The 22,810-nt window shown below is 34.5% G+C and overlaps 1 protein-coding gene across 12 annotated transcripts in view; it reads right to left on the bottom strand.

The window, feature by feature from the left end:
* slc6a9 (solute carrier family 6 member 9) overlaps window positions 1-22,810 on the bottom strand; it is an 87,266-nt gene that overhangs the window by 13,887 nt on the left and 50,569 nt on the right. For all 12 annotated transcript variants that reach the window (XR_012387018.1, XR_012387021.1, XR_012387002.1 and 9 more), the window contains 6 exons: window positions 9,838-9,994; window positions 7,576-7,707; window positions 4,872-5,142; window positions 3,345-3,477; window positions 451-585; window positions 267-370 (listed from right to left, as the gene is read on the bottom strand). Coding sequence is in view for 6 of the 12 variants with exons in the window: in XM_073916399.1 (XP_073772500.1) it covers window positions 267-370; window positions 451-585; window positions 3,345-3,477; window positions 4,872-5,142; window positions 7,576-7,707; window positions 9,838-9,994 (932 nt within the window). In the remaining 6 variants the exon portion in view is untranslated. The remainder of the gene's footprint in view (window positions 1-266; window positions 371-450; window positions 586-3,344; window positions 3,478-4,871; window positions 5,143-7,575; window positions 7,708-9,837; window positions 9,995-22,810) is intronic.

Raw genomic sequence — 22,810 nt, 5'->3', positions numbered from 1 at the left:
AATCAAACAAGTAACGGGATAGTCCACCAAAAAATTACTCCTTCAAAGTATTTTTTTTCTTACTATAGATGTACGTTATCAATTTCACATGTTCTTTAAAAGCATTTATCAGTTAAAGTTATATGCATTTATCAGTATCATCCACATGGGGGCGCTGCAGAGTAAAGCAAGCCAAATATATAGTAAGTCACCAATTACAATAGCTACAAAGCTCTTGCTCAGTACTCAGAAAAACAATAAATTCAGATGGATGTTGCGCTTATTACCTGAAACAGTTATTGTGGAACTTGTTATATGATGCCATGGTGATAAGGCCACCCCAGGCACACCCCAGTGAATAGAAAATCTGAGAGGCAGCGTCCCCCCACACCTACAAAACACAAAATATTTCATTATGCCTATCAAAATCAGTGGTCACTTGGCAAATTTGCAAATGTGAAATGTACAGACCTTTGCGTCTAGAATCTTCTGCCACTGAGGGGTCAAGTAGTATTTTATACCACTGATGGCTCCGTCCAGAGTGATTCCTCTGATGAAGAGAATCGTCAGCACCACATACGGGAAAGTCGCCGTGAAATACACCACCTGATAAAAAACATAATTTATTATTTATTTATAAAATTGAATGAGGTAACATTTTTAGTTTTCTGTTTTAGTTATTTTGATTTGTACATTTGTCTTTTTTCATTTCAATTTATCTTTATTTGTATTTCAGTTTTAGTCAATTCAATTGTGAAATAAAATTTTGCTAGGGTTCATTGTTATTATTTGGGTGAACAATTAATCTATGCAAGTTATTCCACTGAAAATTGATGTTTTGGTAATCTTCGAAGTCTGACCATATGCTTCATTCATTTTTTTAATCACGCCCCTCTTACCGTTGGTTTGCTATAAGTGAATGATGGGCAAAAGAAAGCCCTTACTTAATATTCCGTTTTGGTTGGAAGTACATCAACAAACAGAAGTCTTAGCAACTTCCAGTTCCAACTTCTAATTTGAATTAACTTCAGTTTTTTTTTCTAGTTTAAGGTTTTTTATTTTATAGAACAACCATTTGTGCGTGTGTGCATTTATTTATTTATTTTTTTCATTTAAATTGAGCTGTAACAATTTCAAAAGTGACTTGCCTAATGCAATTAACATTAGGAAAGCAAAACACACACATATATATATATATATATATATATATATATATATATATATATATATATATATATATATATATATATATATATATATATATATATATATATATATATATAATTGCCTCATTCTCTAAAGGTTACAAAAGTCCCAAATGCTTTACATAAAATGAGGGATATTCCTAAAACATCCTCTTTTGGTTAGCACTGATGTTCAATGACTTCAGAGTGACCTTCCATTTTGGTTATTTTATGTTGACATCTTAAATGTCACAAAGGATATTTGGGACATTAATATAATGTTCTCATATGGTCCTCTGTTGGTCAAATAATGACATTTCTGATATGGCAAACATTGTGTAGTATTTTTAAATAAGCGGTGTGGTGTGGTGCTTCACGTCTAGTGGTAGAAGGGCTTTAATAAGCAGCCAGCCATTTGTTCACAGCCATCAGAATGCAAAGAGCAGGATTTACAAATTATACATTTATTCAGTGCCACACCAAAATGGCATATGGTCTGTTTAAATGTATCTTTTGTTAGTTTAATGTATATATTATGAAAAGTGCCATGTATATTTTATAATGAGGCAACAAACACAAATAGACTGTCGAGTATAAGTCCCTTTAAGGCAAGTCATTTCACTAGGGGCTATCTTTGAAACGCCTCTTGGGCAGTATGCTTGGACATTCTGTTTGAATGGGGAAACATCAAATTCTCCAAAATTGCTTGCCAAGCTTATGATTAAATGTCATATTAGGAATCAACAATAAAAAGAAACAACAACTGTTTCTATAGTTTAATTTCTAAACATTTGAATCACACAAAATCTGCAGATATTCTAGTCTGGTTCGAGCCCCTCCCACTGAGAATCTTCAGTCTATTGTGATTGACAATTGGCTCCTGTACTAGAAGGCGGGGCTTTATTTGCCATATTGACAGTTACATTTTTCCCCATTCAAACTGATATGAGAGACATGTCTTGTCTATTCTATAGTCTATAGTTGATAAGTGTTCAGTACATATTTATGCAACATGTCATATCTCTCCGCTCTTACTGTCATTATTCTAGAATGAAAAGATGATAAAAATTTTTTCTGTTGATATTAATTCCTGCCTGTGTTTTTGTATATATTAAAGCCTCAAAATACAACTGTAAATACATCTTTGGCTGTCCCTTTTGTGGAGAACAATTATAATTTAACCAATATTTCATCCGCGATACAACTTAGGAGCAAAATAGCAAACTCTGGTGGTTTATATTAGATATTTCACTCACTTTATATAGCTAAAATAAACCTCTCTAACATGGAGCCAGATCAATTGCAAAAATAATTAATATATAAAATAAAATTAATACATCCACAACACAATTCACGTTTACAAAATCCAGTTTGTAAATTAACAACACGGTTTATAAATACACAAATCCAATATGTTAATTTAAAACATGATTTATAAATAAACAAATTCAATTCAGAAATTCGAAATACGATTTAAAAGTATACAAGTAAATTCAAGATATGATTCAAAATTATGCAAATTCAGTTAATTCTGCGAAAATATTTCTTATTTTTACTTGTATTTTTTACTCATGAATTTTGTGTTTACAAATTAACAAATTGTATTATGTAATTGTGAATTGTGATGTGCATGTATGCGTTTTAGTTTGTAAATGTATTATTTTTGAGATTGATCAGGCTCCATACTCCAAAACCTTAGTTTAAACGATATAAGTCATTAACTATATAAGGCATAAACTTATTTTAACAAATGAAACATGATTATTTTGCGCGTTTATTTCAGAGTACACCATCCTGTGTATGTGTGTTTGCGTGCACTGTAAAAAATTGCTGTAAAATTTACAAGTGCGCTGTAATTTAACAATTTCAATTGTGCTGTATTTTTAATAGTAGTTTTTGTAGTGTCAGTAGTTATTAGTAATTATTATTTCTAGTGTTTACTTTATTATTTTACAGTTTACTTTGGTTGCCAGTAATACTGTGAATTTTAAAGTTTTTTTTTTTTTTACATGTGTGTGTGCACATGAGCATGTGTGAGCAACGCTCGTGTGTTAGTGCAAGTCTGTTTGTTCCACAACAATGCAATTTTAACTCTTAACTTATTTTCCAGATAATACAGTAACTTGAGAATATTTGTATAAATAAAAATGACCTGCAATGACCTTTAGGTGTTTTACTCACCTTGCCTGATGACTTGACTCCCCGAATAAGACAGAGGAACACGACAAACCATGACACAGCCAGACAACCCAGGATAGGCAGACGCACCTCACCAAAATTCCCAATGCCGTCAGAGATATTAAGCACATAGTTCCTGACAGAACAAAACACAGTGAAAGAGGCATGTAAGAAACTGCGGGATGTGAGATAAAGCAGAACCGTTCCCTCATCAATTTTATCACAAAAATCTAAATCTATTTTTGTCAGTCCTTGACTTCAGGTTTAAGCATTGAGTGAAAAAAAAAATCTAAACAATCCATTTCGAAACCAACCTCTGTCACAATGAATGAGATTACAGAAGGCAAGAACAAGAATGTCTTTCATAAAACATGGACAACAATTATTTCTAAAGATGTTCAACGGTCCACACACATCTCCACCACTGGCAGCATAGTGAAGCATTCATTACACACACCACATGCAACCACACTCTTGGAAAAACAAAACACTCCGTGCCTTTCATTGTCTTGTTATGTCAGCCTACATAGCGTTCAAACATTATTCAACAAACACATCTGTCAAGTCCAATACAAGCGCCAAACATGTATTAATTACTAGCTTTCAATTATAAACCTGTCATGAATATTCAGTTCTGATGAGCAATAGATTGACTGACTAATTATACTGATATTCAGCTTTCTAGGTCCTCTAGCCCCCCCCCCCCCCCTTATATGTATGTATAAAGGTCAAAGACAACACGTCCCATTTTGGTTTGACATTGTTATATATGACATTTTAGTGGGTGTCTTTTGTAAAGTATGATAGTTGTGTTTTTTTAATGGAGGAGAAGATTAAAGCTGTATTCAATTTCTTATTATTTTAATCTCTTAAAATCTTTTTAATCTTCCAAAAACACAAAATATGGTAATGTTTATTATAATTTATTATTTAAAATGCATAAAGACTTGAACATCTTCTCTGCTATTTCTACACTTGAAAAATAAAGTGAAATGCAAAACTTACACATTTGTCTTCATATAATAGAAATATTTGTTATATATTATACCATTTCATTTTTGTTTTGTAAAATATTATTTTTAAAAAGTGCTTTTCACTGCTTAATATTATTTGAGATACATTTGTCTGATCAAAGCCAGGTTGTTTAATCAGCATGCAGAACATGCAGGACAAAATAAACGATGGGGAGGATAAATATTGGTAACACTTTATGTTGATGGTCCATTTGAGTATTAGTGGACTGTCTGCTTAACATCTGTTGATGCTGCTCCTTCAACAGACATTTAACTGACTATAAGAGACTTTGCAAGTACATGTCAACTTACACCCCAACGCCAACCTTACAGTCTACTTATAATGTAATTACAATTAGTTGCAATGTAACTTAAATTCAACAAATGGTCCATCAAAATAAAGTGTGACCTAAATATTATATGATATTAGTATACCTCCAGTGGTTCATTACGCTGTGGCAACCCCTGATTAATATAGGGATTAAGCCGCAAAGAAAAAGAATGAATGAAAGCATACCTCCAGTACTCTTCACTGGGACTGGTCCTCTTGGTGCGGTTGACTATCTCAGTTACCCCGGACACAACAGCAGACATGTTGGCGAAAGTGGCATTGGCACGATGAGTGCTCACCACCCCACTGCAGTCAGGGGTGTTCCAGGGGTTGTTACAGTACGTCCAGGGCAGCAGATTTGTCATGGACATGAAGAAATAATAAAATGCAATGCAGATCACCACATTGTAGTAGATCCCAATGTAGGTGGAGACTACCATCATTCCATAGCCCACACCTTGCAGGAGAGAGAAACAATGCAAGAGATTTAAAATAAAGCATGTTTAGGGATGCTTTGGATTTCAAAAACCCAAAAAAATTAATAACTAAACTGCATTTTTGAAAAATATTTTAAAATGTTTTACATATTAAACACCTAACGTTACTAAATAAGTACGGTAGTTCTGCATTTTCAGTTCAAAGAGAATTTGGACAATGTAACTAATGAATGGGAGGGTTATTACAGGTAATTAAAACTAAAACATCTATTTTTAATTTATATTAAGCTAGTTGCCAAGAACATATTAGTCATATACACTCACCCGCCACTTTATTAGGTATACCTTACTAGTACTGAGTTAGACCACCTTTTGCCTTTAGGACTGCCAGAATGCTTTGTGCCATTAATTCAACAAAGTACTGGAAATTTTCCTCAGAGATTTTGGTCCATATTGACATGATAGCATTAAGCAGTTGCTGCAGATTTGTTGGCTGCACATCCATAATGTGAATCTCCCGTTCCACCACATCCTAAAGGTGCTCTATTGGATTGAGATTTGGTTGACTGTGGAAGCCATTTGAGTACAGTGAACTCATTGTCATGTTTAAGAAACCAGTCTGAGATGAGTCTTGCTTTATAACATCAGAGTACAGTCAAGTAGGCTGTGGCATTGACACGATGCTCAATTGGTACTATTGGGCCCAAAGTGTGCCAAGATAATATCCCCCACACTATTACACCACCACCAGCAGCTTGAACTGTTGATTCAAGGCAGGATGGATCCATGCTTTCATGTTGTTGATGCCAAATTCTGACCCTACCATCTGAATGTTGCAACAGAAAACGAGACTCATCAGACAAGGCAGCGTTTTTTCAATCTTCTATTGTCCAATTTTGGTGAGCCTGTGCGAATTGTAGCCTTAATTTCCTGTTCTTAGCTGAAAGGAGTGGTACCCTGTGTGGTCTTCTGCTGCTGTAGCCCATTCGCCTCAAGGTTCGACGTGTTGTGCATTCTGAGATGCTCTCCTGCATTCATCGGTTGTAACGAGTGGCTATTTAAGTTACTGATGCCTTTCTATTAGCTCGAACCAGTAAAGCCATTCGCCTCTGACCTTTGGCATCAACAAGGCATTTGCATCCACAGAACTGCCACTCACTGGATATTTTAATATATTTTAATAAATATATTTTTAAAAAACTACAAAAGCATCCCAATGATACTTAAGCAACATTGTGAATGGTTATGGTATTCTGATATAATAAAAAAATTCTGAGTAACATTCTTAGTAGAAATAGTTAATTAATTAATTAATTATTCATTCATTCATTCAATCAAAAAATTGTCAAATCAACCAATTATTTAATCAGATAAATTCTATCAAGTTTATTCTAATTGGAAAATCTGAAGTAATATATTTAGTGCACAGCATGGATTGTACACCCCTTACAGATATTTCTTATAATGCAGGAGTTTCTATAGAATTCAAAAACGATGCAAAAATTTGTGTCAGTGAAAATATTAAATGACATTTTAATAAAAAAAAGCAAAATCAAGAAAATCATAAAAACTATAAATTTTTTGCAACACCTCATTTAAATTTAAATGTATAATCTTACTATTACTAAAGATGTTACACTGTAAAAAAATATATGATCAATTAGTTCTGACAGCACATGTTTTAGGTCATTGGTACTTATTAACCTAAAGTTATCATGTTCTAACTTAATTTGATAAGTTATGCAAGCTGTTTGTTTAACATAAGTTCAATGGACTTATAATGTTTATTTGATTTGAGCTTAAAAATGTAAGGCAATAAGGATCTTTTAACAGTGTAGGTGACCACAATTTTAATGAATATAACTGTTGTATTCATTGTTCAGATGCACCAAAATATATTGTCTATATTCACAGAGAAATTGATAAGAAATATTCATTTTCAAAGGGCGATGTACACATTCATGCTGTGCACTGTAACAGTAACTAAACATTTAACAATTATTTGCTAAACACGTTTTGACTTAAACTTACAGTAAACAATTTAAGTATTATAGTATGTGAATTTTTTATTGCAACCCTCTCTGATGTGAAGGAAATACTGAGCTTATATTAAAAATTAATTACTTTTAAAATACTAAACAAGCCAAGACATTCATTTAATGCCAACCCCGCCACAGAGTTCCAGCTAAACGTTTTTTGTTGTAATAAAAAGGCTTCAGAGGTATTTTCACGATATTTATAGGAGCAGTACCATTTACAAATGCTCAATTGGTTTAATATAGCCTTTGACATCCATAGTACGGGAAAAAATATAAGGCTCAAAGGTCTCAAATTTCCATCATTCTTCAAAATATCTTCTTTTGTGTTTATCAAGAGGATATTAACTCTAGGTTTTGAACCATTGGAGAGTGGGTAAATGATGGGAGGATTTTCTTTAATGGCCAAGTGCTCACCTTTAAACATAGGGCTGACCTTCCAGACACCCAGGCACCCGAGAGAGGTGAACTGGCCAAAGGAGAGCTCCAGGAAGAATAGAGGGATGCCACAAAACACCAGCATGATGAAGTATGGGAACATGAAGGCACCTGTGATTAACAGACACACCCAAAGCCACAGTTATATAACATTCATTTGATTCTGACTCATCAATCAAAACAGCAATACAGGTGTTTTTACACAAATACCAAGAAACCAAGAGGCATTTTAGAAATGACTTGAAGAATTGTCTGGTTCTATTACAGTATTGTTTAAAGCTTCTGTAAATAAATCAGACACAGATGGTATTAAAATCACAGACACATTGCCTTTTTTCACTACATTCCTAAAATATTTGAGTGAGTTGGTCTAAGTGCGGGTGTACTGTATGTATGCAGTGTTTTCCTGATCTTTCAGTCAAATGTTGCAAATAAGCTCATTTACATATAAATCCAAAGAAGAAATAATAATCAAATTAAAATCATTAAATCAGCCAAGATCAGCAGGCAGTCTTCACAGGATGTAGGTAGTCTTTAGAGGATGTCTGAATGCATTTGATCACACAAGTATGAACATAGCAGAAGAAATCTGAATGATTGTGTAAATTCCCTGACAAAAGTCTTGTCGTCTATCCAAGTTTTATGAACAACAAATAATAACTTGACTTCTAGTTGATCATTTGGTATCAGAGGTGGCTTATATGAAAGTAAAAGGCCTCTAGATCACGCTTATTTGACCAGAATAAAATATGATCATGCCTTGATTTTTAATTATTTAATTAGGACAGTAAGGTCTGGCTTTGTTTAGACAAAAGTCTTGTCACTTAACAGAAATAATGTACAGTATATAAAATAATATAATATAAAATATAAAGTCAAGGTTCAGTGGAAAACGAATGAATATTGTGTATGACTCTCATTGGAGGACTGCATCCATACATCTCTGCAATGACTCAAATAACTTATTAATAAAGTCATCTGGAATGACTCATCTGGAATGAAAAAAACAACAAAAAAACATAGGTCTTAATAGGTCTTCTGCAGTATTTGTGATGGTTGGGATGTAGTTCAACTGTCAAAAAAAAAAAATCAATCTTCTGTCACTTTTCCAAGTCATTAACTAGAAGTCAAGTGTTGCTCTTACAACTGGGATCGATGACAAGACTTCCGTCATGTAGTGTATTTAATTTTCTCTGGAAGTAGTCAAAACTGGACAAGCTCCAAATGTTAAGACTCAGTTAGCACTAGTATTTAATGTCTACTTGTGATCAGATAATAAACAAAAAGCTTCATACTAGGCATAAACAGTGCTAAAGACAAATCCATTTAGTTTGTATTGTATGTTACCACTGACTGGTTTAACAGCATTTTATTTTATTTTTTAAATAAGAGATTTAATCTATTTAACCCTTGTGTTGTCCTAGAATTCTGTATATGCCATTTGCCCTTTGGGCCAAACATGGCCCTTCTTTACTAAACCTCTAAAATAAAGCCTCTAAGTTTAATTTCAATCCTCAAATTTAGAAGCAACCTCTTCTTTGAAAACTGAAACACTGAAACACTGTTTAGCTGAAAAGACTTTTCTGAAGCTCTACAAAACAGCTACTGACTTGAGAACAAAAGCAAATCTGAATGTTTGCTGTAATGGAAAAAATGTTTAAAACACATAGCTAAAACAGTGAATTTAGGAATAAGATTATTAAGATATTTATCCAGGCAGCTCTACTGAGTGCATACAAATAGTAAAAATTAAGGTAAATAAAAATCTGCCCACACGCAGGTGCCAAAAGACCTTACAGGAGCATAATCTGCCGGGAGTTCAGTTACTTATCTGAAATATGGGCTAATTCAGGGTATGGCCCCTGATTATAAGCAGCTCTAGGAATATGAGAATCATGGGGCACAGGTTTCTGGGCCAGGTCATCTGGGAGCTTCTGCTGGAGTCCCTTGCTTACTCTTAGCCTGGTCTATTTTAAGTGTGGTGTGTTATGAGACTTGATACCAAACGAGTACCCTTTTAAGGAAGCAAGGAATTTGAAAAGGACTTATTGGCATGACATAGAAAAACAAAACCCTAAATAGCATCGGTTTAACTTTAGATTACAATGGCTATATTGGTTAACTTTGTTCTAATTTAAGAATCTGAACATACATAATAATATGCAGCAGTGCATGACAGGTACTGAGAGGATGAAAAACAACTATTGGAAAAAAAAAAAAGAAAGGGATAAAAACGGTCACCTCCTCCATTTCTGTAGCAGAGGTAAGGGAACCTCCAGACGTTTCCCAGCCCCACTGCATAGCCTACACTTGTCAGGACAAACTCAATCTGGTTGCCCCAGTTTCCTCTCCTGGAGTTTTCATCTCTCTTTACTGGCTCTCCTGGAACTGCTCCATTCTGAAACACATACAAACACACACTTGTATGAATGAAAGTAAAACTATGTTGCTGGGAGGGATCCTCTTGTTGAGCCTGACAGAAGTGAAAAAAGAGACATTTTTCATAACAAGCACAGACAAAACAGAAACCGCAAACAAAAAGGTTACACTTTACAATTAGTTCTCATTTGTTAACATTAGTTTTTAAAGGGATAGCTCACCCCAAACTGAAAATTCTGTTTTTAAATTTAATCAGCCTACACTTGTAACAAAACTGTTTTATTTTTTTATTTATTCTTTTATAGAAAACAAAATAAGATATTTGAAAAAAAAATAAAACTAAAAACCCGAAACAATTAGGTTCCATAGTATTTGTTTTTCCAAAAAATGAAGTTGGTGGTTAAGGATTTCTAAAATTGTTCAAAATAATTTATTTTGCTCAACAGAAAAAAGTTACTCAAAAAGGTTTAAAACCACTTGAGAGTGATTAAATAGAAAGTAAAAGTTTTTGTTTGTTTGTTTGTTTCGTGAACTATTTCTTCAATTCACAATATAATTATTATATTTTTAAAGCAAGTAACCTATTTCAACAAGTGTATTTTTAGCTAATAAATATTGCTTGTTTATTGCTATTTCTTTATTGCTTGTTCATGTTAGCTCAAAAAGCCTTATCGGTGGCTAGTTAGCAAATTATTAGCAAAGTTAGCAAACAATAACTTGCTAGATTGACTAAGATTAATAAATGCTGTAGAAGTGTTGTTCATTGTTTCTTCATGTTAACTAATGCAGCTTACTAATGCAAACAAATTCAACTTTAAAAAGTGTAAAGTGTCCTCATTAAACTCTGAGAATCAAACAGTGGATTTGCAATCAGGCATGGGATGATAACTGTTTTCAAGTTACAGTATACCGCGGTTTGGAAAAGTCAAGGTTTTAAACTTAAAATTTTCTTTAATATCATTTCTAAGGTATGTGTAAGATATTTTATTAATTTTTTTTTTATTTTTAGGATAACAATATCTCCAGCAGAAAAGATACCTAAAGATTATAAATTGTAAATAATCTGTGTTTTAGAAACTAATGAAGATAGCAGAAGTCAATGATTGACTTGAGTTATTTAATCTGACATGTTTACTGTTCCAAAACACTTTAAACATTTCTCAAAATAAAATATACTGTGTTCAAAGGGGGCAAAATATATTTTTTACCCAAACATTTAAAAATAATATATTTTAGAGGAGTGAGTACAATACTCTGAAACTGTGATATTTTTATACAAGGTCATCATACTGTCAGAATCTTATACCGACATATGTCAATCTGCAATATGTCCACCACCTAATATAATCAACGTTAAAAGTTTAATACGAATGCGAATGAATGAGTTTTACACCATTTAAAATTCATTACTTAGATTTATGATATTTATCTTGAAATGGCATAAGTTTACGTATATAGTAGTGCATAATCCTTGTAGAGACTACAATCCATATAGTCTCTCGAATAACAAGTCACTAATAATCTACACATAGTTATTGTTTTAATTCTTAAGACCCCAATGCAGCACTAGGATTTTATTTGTTTTGCTGGTATGATTTTCAGCAGTGCTGGTAGATGATGATTAGTATTTTCCTAATGACCAGGGACCATGTTTTCAGTGAACAAATGTTCATCACGTTTCGTCTAGGATGACCTGGTTAAATTCAACTGAAAATTTGAGGGATCTTAAAGGTGAAGCGATTCTGCACTTTCCAACATATAGAGCTCCCATGGTGGTGCAAGCTTGAGTTTTTTTTTATTATTTACTTCAATTACACTACTTCCTGTAACCCTCTATCAAAAAAACCGAGTCACAAGGAAAAAACACAATAAAGTGTCAATCAACCGTCAAAAAGTTTGAGAATTTCATAAAAACTCTAAGTGTATATTGCACACAACAATGTTGAGGTCTCTGAGAGCATTCTGGAGTGCACTTGATGGGAACTGAAATCACAGTCATAAGCTCAAAAAAACCATTTGGTCTTGTCGGCCTGATTTAGAGTTTATTCTCTCCATCTGTTCCATCAGATGCTCTTGATGTTGACCTCTAAGGCAAGCTCACGATCTGATCGGAGCACGCGCTTCGCCTGCACAGTGAGACCGCAGCGGGAGATGAACATTCAGCGTTGATGCTAGCAGTCTTCCTAGCAGCCCTGGGGATCAGACCAAATTGCGATTTTGCTTAACAAATACATACTGAAAAATTGTATTATTATTATTATTTTTTTGCATGTAACAGCTACTACAGTATGTTTCAGTTCAGAACTTTAAATTTTCACATTTAATTCAAGGCGTTACTTGCTTTATTGTAATTATTTGTGAATTGTAGCAACTTTTTATATGAAAAAAATATTTAAACAGAAAATAAGACATTTCCCTATTTTTTCCCACTATAGTAGTCAATGTGTACCATCAATTAGCACTTTTCAAATATCTTCCTTTGTGATGAACAAAAGAAACAAACTCAAAAAGGTTTAAAACCCAGAGAAAGAGTAAATAATGAGGTCATTTTTATTTTTGGCCGAACAACCCTTTTAAGATGCTAAAACTATAATTGTATCAATGTGGTTTTTCAATTAACGTGAGTTCATACCAATTGTGTGTAAATTAATAATATGAAATAAAGTATTTAGACAATCTTTAGATGAACTACTTTAAATTAGGTGTTTACAGGAGCTTGATGTTACAAAAGGCACTAAACACACACATTCAGAGACACTGCAGCATCTGAGTCTGAGCTCCCTGGGCCATCAATCCCTGCAGGATCCCACTGACACATGTGCTTCAGCAAAATAAATAACATCCCACAGTTTGCTTTCAGGCCAAATCAAGTGTTCATTTTGGACGGAATTAAACGATGCTGCATTAATACATTATTCTTACAAAATAAGAACAATAAAACCCTGGAGAGATTTATTCTTGTACCTGAAATAGACCAAAATGCTACTAAGCAGAGTGAATGAGGCTGAGGATGCATTTTTAATTCATTCTTTGCAGAAGATGTGGATTATGGGATTGACAGCATTAACAGCGCAATGAGCGCAAGTGGTGAAATTGTCAAACACGCCATTAACTAAGACTCTAAACTACTAATAAATAAACTACTAATTAGTTGCTTATTAACATTTGGTAAGGTAGGTGTTTAGGTACTGAGTAGAGAGTTCTCAAAGAAGATGAGAGGTGCAGCAACCAATCTCTGTCAGTTTAATTCACTGACATCTGTCACAACTGAAAATTAGATGGAATTTTTAGTAAATTGGTTTCAATAAATACAGTAGTTTTATTATTATTAGGTTTTGACCATATCTTGAAAGCAAACACTGCCATGCTGCTGTAAATTTACAGAAACACCACAAAGGTTAAGCTCTTAAGCATAGCTTGCACTATTGGACATATAGGTTAAAGGCTGGTTTATACTTCTGCATCGAGTGATTGGTATAAACCACGACACCTGCCTTGCGCATAGCCGTGCATTTATAGTTCCGCGTGCTATTTGTGTTGCTCTGCAATAACACTTTCAAAATGCTAGCTGGCAGCAGGCTTTTATGTTCCTCTGTGTCGAGTGTTTTCAGTCATTCAGAGATGGGAACTCTGCAACAACTTTAATGATAAGGTAAACTTGAAATAAAAGTTTCCATCTGGAGCTCCTTCACAGGTCTGGCCACTTGTGGCTCTCAGCACCGCCCATGCTTGTCACCAGTACCAGGCTGACCAATCACAGAGCTTGTGCTATGCGTCATTGCGACAAGTAGCTACATTTTTTAAAAGTAGCGCATCAGCGTCAGCCATGGCAAGGACTATTTTACACCATGTAGGCAGTTATGCAGAAACAGTTCATGTGTGGATAAAACAATCCACATTGATCTAATTTTTGATAAGCACACTGTATACATTTTCTAGCGTATACGTAAAAACCAAGTGTACCTCACAGATCCTGAATAAACAGTGAACAAAATAGTTTACCGCCCCCTGGTGGTACCCTGAAATCAGTCATAAACCATGCCCTCTGCATGTAAACAAACAAGATGAAAGTAAAAAAAAAAAAACATTTAAATTAAGTTGTTTTTTTCTACAGTGGACGTGTTGTCCATATTTCTTTTACAATCTATTATAAAAATCAAAGTACACTTGGACTAACTGGTAAGACTGAGGGAGTAAATGAAGTTGAACAGAATTTGTTTATATGCAAATGCACACACACAAATACACAGACACACAGCGGTGCGCAGGGATTGATTCAGGGATTGACTTTTGCGTTAAAAAAGACACTCTCTAATCATAAGGCCACAACTGAGACTGTCTGAAGGCCAGCAGCTGGACACCTGTAATGGTTTGTGCTGATGGCTCTCAGAACAACTGCTATAGCACAGCTGAAGGCCCTGGGTTAAAAAAAGAAGATCTAGAGAAGAACCTGAAACAGGTGTGAACACCTGGAAGATGAACTGTCTGTTATAGTAAATGCCCACTAACATACATGCTTCAACAAAATGCTAAATCCATCTATCATGTCCAAAACAACACAAGGAGTACTGGGAATATAGCTCTATAAAACGGACTGTTAATACTTTTCAAAACATGGCCGCTCTCACGCTCTAAGTTGTGTTTACTTTCCGGTAAATGAATGTATTGTTTAGCTGAATGTTTCTCCGCTGCTCACTGTGATGTCTGTCCCTATGCTCTGGAATGCCCAGGTGTTTCAGCCGTTGCGTTTGCTCCAAGGATCAGTCTTGCTGAGCACAAAGTGAAAGAGAAAAATCGTCCAGCTGGGCCCATCTGCCCTTTTATATAAGACCAAGACACACTCATAAACACACACGGTCATGGGGTCTCATGGGGAACGGAGTCTAATGAGTGGTTCAGAGTTTAGACTTTGTAAGAAAGAGAAAGGAAGGGAAAAAAAGAATAAAAAAAACTAAGGAAAAGAAAGAAAATGTAAATGAAAATAATGGACAAAAACTAAAAAATGCAAGAAAAAAAGAAGTTAAGGTAAAACAAATTATTCAAAACAAAATGAATGTAAAAGAGAATGTAAAAATATTTTAAAATGAAAAAAGAGAAATATTAACAATAAATATTAGAAAAAAATCTGAATATTACAATTCAACTTTTAATTAAGCGAAATTAATTTTTAATAGAAAAATAAATCATTAGAAATTTAAAATAGAAAAAAAAGAAAACAGATACAGAAATTAAAAAAGTGCTAAACATTTCTCATCTTAAAATGATATATTTCAGCAAAAGTTCACTTCTCCAAATATACTATCCTACAACAGTAGGAGGAGCATCTCTGGGTGAAGCCTGAAGCCTTTGACTGACAGCAGCACAGCTCTCCCGGAGTAACTCAGAGCAGGAATGTGACCCTGTCAGCTTAAGAAGGGAAGTGAGAAATAACCTGCGACTTCTCAACTTAACACAGAATGCCTACAGAGGTTTATGCAGAATGTGGTGTGTGGCATAACACATAGTTCAAATAATCTTTATCAGTTCTCTGTTTCTTTTTTAATCCCATGATCAAACATCCCACAAACGCGAGAGTGGCTTACTCTTACTTTATTCTTATGAGTCGTGACCATAAGATTAATATCTGCTCTAATAAACTCTATTAAAAAACTGAACACTTAAAAAATTGGGAAATATTTGATTTTATGTAATAATTATTGATGCATACCTATGAGAGACATAAATATTTATACCAGAAATATCTAAATATTAGTCTAAGAAAAAATATTTTGATTGTGTTCAATGTCTCTGATTATATAACACTCATGAAATGGAATGTGCGACTAAAATGACAGTAATATTTAGCTATATAGAATAATACATTACTAAGATTCATTTAAATAGTGTAAGATAAAAATAAAAATATTACTTTTAGCCAATTTTCCTCATTTTGACCCCTACAGATGGTTGAGTAACATAATGTGCTCTGGTTGTGCATGTGCATCACTGAGTAACACATAAGCACACTTATCAGGGGACCTTTCGCATGCCAACTCTGGTTTCAACGATTAATTAAACCCGGCACTACAGAATGAATTTATACAAATATATTTTTTAAAGATGCATTAAAAAAGAAAAAAAATCATGGCATATACAGTCACAAGAAGTCACAATTATTAGCCACTTTTTTCTTTTTAAAATATTTCCTAAATGATGTTTAACAGAGCAAGGACATTTTCACAGTATGTCTGATAATATTTTTTCTTCTGGAGAAAGTCTTATTTGTTTTATTTCAGCTAGAATAAAAGCAGTTATGATTTTTTATCCCCATTTTAGGGACAAAATTATTAGCTCCTTTAGGCTATTTTTTTTTCAATAGTCTACAGAACAAACCATCGTTATACAATAACTTGCCTAATGACCCTAACCTGCCTAGTTAACCTAATTAACCTAGTTAAGCCTTTAAATGTCACTTTAAGCTGTATAGAAGTGTCTTGAAAAATATCTAGTCAAATATGATTTACTGTCCTCATGACAAATATAAAATAAATCAGTTTGTAGAAATGAGTTAATAAAACTATCTACAGGACTTCATTAACCTATGCTCATCAAACATTACCTTAACATACAGCACTTTTTGGTTTATTTTATTTGTTTGGTTATTGCTATGTAACAACCTGCATTATTGTACTTTCTCTTAAAACCTATACATACATTTCACTGCTAGAACTTACAACTCATTTTAGAATTGCGGGTACATTTCAAGCATTTTCAGTTCATTTACTTTCAACTGGAATGACACACAACAAATATATACTTTACAGTAAACTTTATCCATTGTTCACGTAAAATAATGCAAAATGTTTAAATATCATAGGGAACATAGATAAACTAGATATCACATGGACATTTATTTAACTTATTAAAAACTGCTAAAATAACTTAGCTTTGTTATGGCTTTATTAGGTACACCTGTGTCCAACTGCTCGTAAATGCAAATTTCTAATTAGCCAATCACATGGCAGCAACTCAATGCATTTAGGCATACAGAAATGGTCAAAACGATTTGCTGCAGTACAAACCGAGCATTAGAATGGTGAAGAAGGGTAATTTAAGGGACTCTGAAAGTGGCATGGTTGTTGGTGCCAGACAGCCTGGTCTGAGTAATTTTGAAACTGCTGATCTACTGAGATTTTCACGCACAACCATCTCTAGGGTTTACAGAGAATGGTCCGAAAAAGAGAAAATATCCAGGGAGCAGCAGTTCTGTGGGCACAACAGCCTTGTTGATTCCAGAGATCAGAGGAGAATGGCCAGACTGGTTCCAGCTGATAGAAAGGCAACAGTAACACAGATAACCACTCGTTACAACTGAGGTATGCATAAGAGCATCTCTGAATGCACAACACGTCCAACCTTGAGGCAGATGGGCTACAGCAGCAAAAGACCACACGGATTGCCACTCATGGTAACTAAGAACAGGAAACTGAGGCTGCAATTTGCACAGGCTCACCAAAAATGGACAATAGAAGATTGGAAAAAGGCTGCCTGGTCTGATAAGTCTCGATTTCTGCTACGACATTCGTATGGTAGGGTCAGAATTTGGTGTCAACAACATTAAAGCATGGGTTCAACCTGCCTTGTATCAGTGGTGGTGTAATGGTGTAGGGGATATTTTCTTGGCACACTTTGGGCCCATTAGTACCAACTAAGCATCGTGTCAACGTCACAGCCTACCTGAGTATTGTTGCTGATCATGTCCATCCCTTTATGACCGCAGTGTACCCATCTACTGATGGCTATTTTCAACAGGACAATGTGCCATGTCATAAAGCGTGAATCATCTCAGACTGGTTTCTCAAACATGAACAATGAGTTCACTGTACTTAAATGACCTTCACAGTCACCAGATCTCAATCCAATAGAGCACATTTGGGATGTGGTGGAATAGGAGATTCGCATAATGGATGTGCAGCCGACAAATCTGCATTAACTATGTGATGCTATCATGTCAATATGGATCAAAATCTTTGAAGAATATATCCAGTACCTTGTTGAATCTATGCCATGAAGGATAAAGGCAGTTCTAAAGGCAAAAGGGAGTCCAACATGGTACTAGCAAGGTTTACCTAATGAAGTGGCCGGTGAGTGTATGTGAGACATTATGGTGACCAGATTTCATACAGTACAGTATATGATATTGTGCATATATTCAGCAAAATGCTACTCTCTCTTTCCTAAGTTTTGGATACTGAATGTCTTTCACTGACGTTGTTCTGCCATTGAAACACAGATTCAGCATTGTCTGTGTGATTAAAGTGCACTGTTTATTTCAATATACTTTCTAAGGATCATTTATGTAATTATCTTTTGAGGCAGGAACCGGCACACGTGCAACAGCTTTAACTATGAGGTAAATACAGAACAAAAGTTTCCATCCGGAGCTCCTTCACGGGACTCCACACTTCTAAACATTAGCTCGCGCCATTCGCGCGGCTCTCGGTCCCGCTCAGACTCGTCAGTGCTACCAAGCCGAACAATCACAGTGCTTGCGCTACGCATCGTTGCGACGTGTAGTTACTCTTTTTGAGAGGTGCACGTCAGTGACGCCGACAGCCACGGCGAAGGGCTATGCGTCAACGCCATAGCATACGCGTGTGTTTGACGCAGAAGTACAAATCAGCCTTCAGTCGGCTTTCATTTATTTGGTGTGTTCATGTCCAGATTTTTGGTCCACATGTGATTCAATGCGAAGCAACAACAAACTTGGGTTTTGTTGGTGCTAGTTGTTTGGCATCAGTTTGGTGTTTCCCAGCCCTAAGGATTGGCAGAATGTGGCTGTTTGTAAAGCATTTAGTGTTGTAAAAACTAATCAAGTTTAGCTTTTACTCAACAAAATAAGTGTCTTACAACAGTGCTAAAGCTTTTCTTCACATCTTGAAATGATACATTTCTGCAACTGTTTCAAATATCTAGTTGCAAAAACTAATCTCAGAATCGATTTAACAGAGAATCGCAATGCATTCAGAAAATTCCAGATTTGATGAGGAGTCATTTCTCAAATCACAATGCATTAACTTATTATCCCAGCAGGCCAATTTTATAGGATGAATCAAAAGGGTGAAATAAGGGACAAAACATGATTTTTGGTAAGATATATAGATATATGCAAGGACTCGTTGAAGATATACATCATTAAATTTGGTTTTAAAAGTTGTGAATACTAAGCGAACCAGAACTAAATTCTAGGGCTAATCTAGAGAGCTCATTCATTCATTTTCTTGTCGGCTTATTCCCTTTATTAATCTGGGGTCGCCACAGCGGAATGAACCGAAAACTTATCCAGCAAGTTTTTACGCAGCTGATGCCCTTCCAGCCGCAACCCATCTCTGGAAAACATCCACACACACATTCACACACACACTCATAAACTACGGACAATTTAGCCTACCCAATTGACCTGTACCGCATGTCTTTGGACTGTGGGGGAAACCAGAGCACCCGGAGGAAACCCACGCGAACGCAGGGAGAACATGCAAACTCCACACAGAAACGCCAACTGAGCTGAGGCTCGAACCAGCGACTAAGCGACCTTTTTGCTGTGAGGCGATGTCAAGTCTTGGTTCGACCCTACACGTGATCTTAATTCAGCTTTTCTACAATTCTGCCAATTATATTTTCAAGGTCAGGAGGGAAACATAAAGGCGGCCACACAAGTCTTCACATTGTTTTATATACGTTGTTCAGCAACATGGACACCTCCAAATGGTGTTAAAAGTGTCACATACTGTATTTATAAGGTATAATTTACCCCAAAATGTCATTTCTGTCCTTATGTAATGACATATTCGCAGCCGCGAAATCACACATGAGTTGGTGCACTGTTTGTTCACTACCGAGAGGACATGCTGTGCAAGCCAATGAACTCTGACGAATACGAATAACAGGTAAGAAAGTTGTAAATAATGTTCAGATTGCTGCACAGAGTGATCGTTTGGTAGACACATGGGAAGTATGATTTGCATGTATGTATTTTTCCTCAAAGCGACAGCAGTCATGACATTAACGCACTCAGCAGTGAAAGTGAAACCGAAAGCATGCACATAGAACGATCATATCACATTTTAGGGTTCTGATTACAACAAGCATTCTATATGTTTTTTCGTTCAAAGTGAACAGTGTTGTAAATGAATGATAAATAAATGTTTATTGGGTCAGTGTATGTACTCTAGTCTGTATAATGTTGAATTTGATTCATGAGGGAATCTGATAATCTCATTTTACCAGTGAAAAACATGGTGTAACAATATTTTCAATGACAAATTACAAGCAAATGTCTCAAACACAATAATTCAACTTCAGACTCATGAATAGTTGTATTCTGATGTCATCTCGTACTGTGAATTCACAAACAGGACATATTTAAAGTCTGTTTACCACCAATTAATGTCTATACAAAATTTAGCATTTTAACAAGCGGTAGACCGGCACATAGGCCTGGTATTATTATTGTTTCACCATATGCTTGAGAATAATAATAATAGCCTACTCATAGTAACCTTTATTTTACATATACAGAAAATCATGATCTTGATTTTAAGCATTTAAGCAGATTATTTTAGCCAAAATCGTGCAGTACTACTAATACCACTTTGTTTTCTACAAATAAAAATTAATAACAAATGTAAAAAACTCCCAAAAGACTTCTAATGCAGAAAAGCATTTAGTAAAAGGAGAGATATAAATACTGTGATAAATCAATGACTTCCTGCTCTCTGAAGTCAAAAAGTCAAAGGTGTGGCCTATAGAGTGGCATTCATAAAAATAGCGCAGATTCCAAAACTCACCCTGGGCTGTGAAACTTCACAAGGCTGCACAGGTCCAAACATAAAAAAAATGATTAGAGACCCTCTGCTGACCAATGCCGTAAAACAGCATTCCCATCGTTTGGTGAGTTACCAGAAAGGCAGAGTAAAAAAAAAAATGACTCAAGCAATTTAAGAACATGAAAGGAAAAAAAGAGAAGCAAGAAAGCCAAAAAAAATGTGCTCTCAGCACTTCTGAAATGTTTAAACATTGACCACTATAGGTTCAGTGTTCATCAGCGCTGACCTTTCCCCCCTTCGAGTGCTCTCTGCAGACCCCCAGTTCACATTTCAAAGGCAACATCCTCAATCATTCTCTGCTGATGAGTTCTTCATTCTTCCTAAGAAGAGATGAGACGCACAACATGCTCATTCAAAGACTCTAGTATAACTTTCACCTCAGGTTTGTTTATCAAGGTCAGCCATTAGACCACACCAGTTGTAATCGCTGCCAAAACACCTCATGTGAAGCTTCCATCCATCAATTTTTATTTTACCCTGAAGTACAACGTATTATAAATTTAAAAGACCCATATTGCAGAAACTTTCTTAGTGATATATTTTGTGATTTGGCACCAAGTTTTATTAGAAGTTAATGTAACCTAATGCAAATTTAATAGACACTTTTCACACTACCCAGTTTCTCAGTAGCGGAAGTCTTCATAGTTGAGAAAATTGAATGAGAGAACATAACAAATAATTTTTTTACAATCTTATTTGCTTGAATAATAAAACAGGGCAACCCCTGTCCCATAGACGCTGCATTAGAAACCCCTTACACAAGTGGTAATTCGTTTTTTGCAATTTGAAAGATTACATAAATACAAATAAATGTTCATATGTTTTTTAAAAATAATAATATATAAAAACTTTAAAGGATTTAAGATGATGATGACCATTAAACGTGTCATAACAGGCTTGTGAAAAGGTTCCATTAATGCATAACTTAAACTCACAACTTTGAAGGAATGCTCTAATCATTTCAAGTTTCACTTCTGACCGAATAAACCTCGAACTTATGAAACAGACATAAATAATTTTAACAAACCTATGCTGTGCCTAATTTATTTATTTATATATATTTTTTTTGATTGAAAAAAAAAATCACATACAAAGCTCAACATAATTGAGTACACCCTATTTTGTAAATGAATATATTTTTCCATTACTCTGTGAAAATAGGCTTATGTATTTTTGTGCATTTACACGAAACAGATTTATTAAACAGATATATTTATTAAAACAATACTTTAGTCACCAAACATATTTAGAAATTGAAAGATAATACAATTAAATTCAAGCAAAATAGTGCGAAAAAAATTACAACCTACAAATTCAACTAAATTCATACTTTTTTTTTCTTCTCTTGTTTAAATTTGTATTTAATATTTTTCTATAACATACAAATTTGGGTGTACTAGTTTTTGGACCGTTATCGTAAGTTATTTTGTCAGATAAGCTCCAGATTTGGCTTCAGTACGGACTAATATAATGTATATGCACACATATAATGTAAACTTCCAATTAAAAATATGAATTTAAAAGATAGATTTGTGAGGGGTGTACTTATATATGCTGAGCACTGTATAAAGCCACAATTTATTTCAGGATAAAAACTGTTCCAAATGCAAAATGTGCAAAAAATTTATATTTTTAATCATTATATAATAACAAATAAAAAATAAAATTTATTAAACATAATAATAATAATAATAATAATAATAATAATAATAATAATAATAATAATACACTCAATTATTTTTGTTATTGTTTAACAGAGTGAACTACCAGACATCTGTATGATAATTTTCTTGTAAAATGTAAACACTACGGCAGCAACACGTTCTTATATTAGTAACAAGTGTATGTTTGGGGCAGGACGATCTTAAAGGCAGATGAGGACAAGTGAAAGGTGTGGTAAGGATTTGAGAAACAATAAAATCGTCACATTAATAACAACCAATGACATTGAAAAATGTAGAAAGAGTGAG

This window comes from Danio rerio, chromosome 2, assembly GCF_049306965.1.
Source record: "Danio rerio strain Tuebingen ecotype United States chromosome 2, GRCz12tu, whole genome shotgun sequence".
Lineage (NCBI taxonomy): Eukaryota > Metazoa > Chordata > Actinopteri > Cypriniformes > Danionidae > Danio > Danio rerio.
The sequence above is the reverse complement of the archived record's forward strand: the minus strand, read 5'-3'. Positions and strand labels throughout refer to the sequence as shown.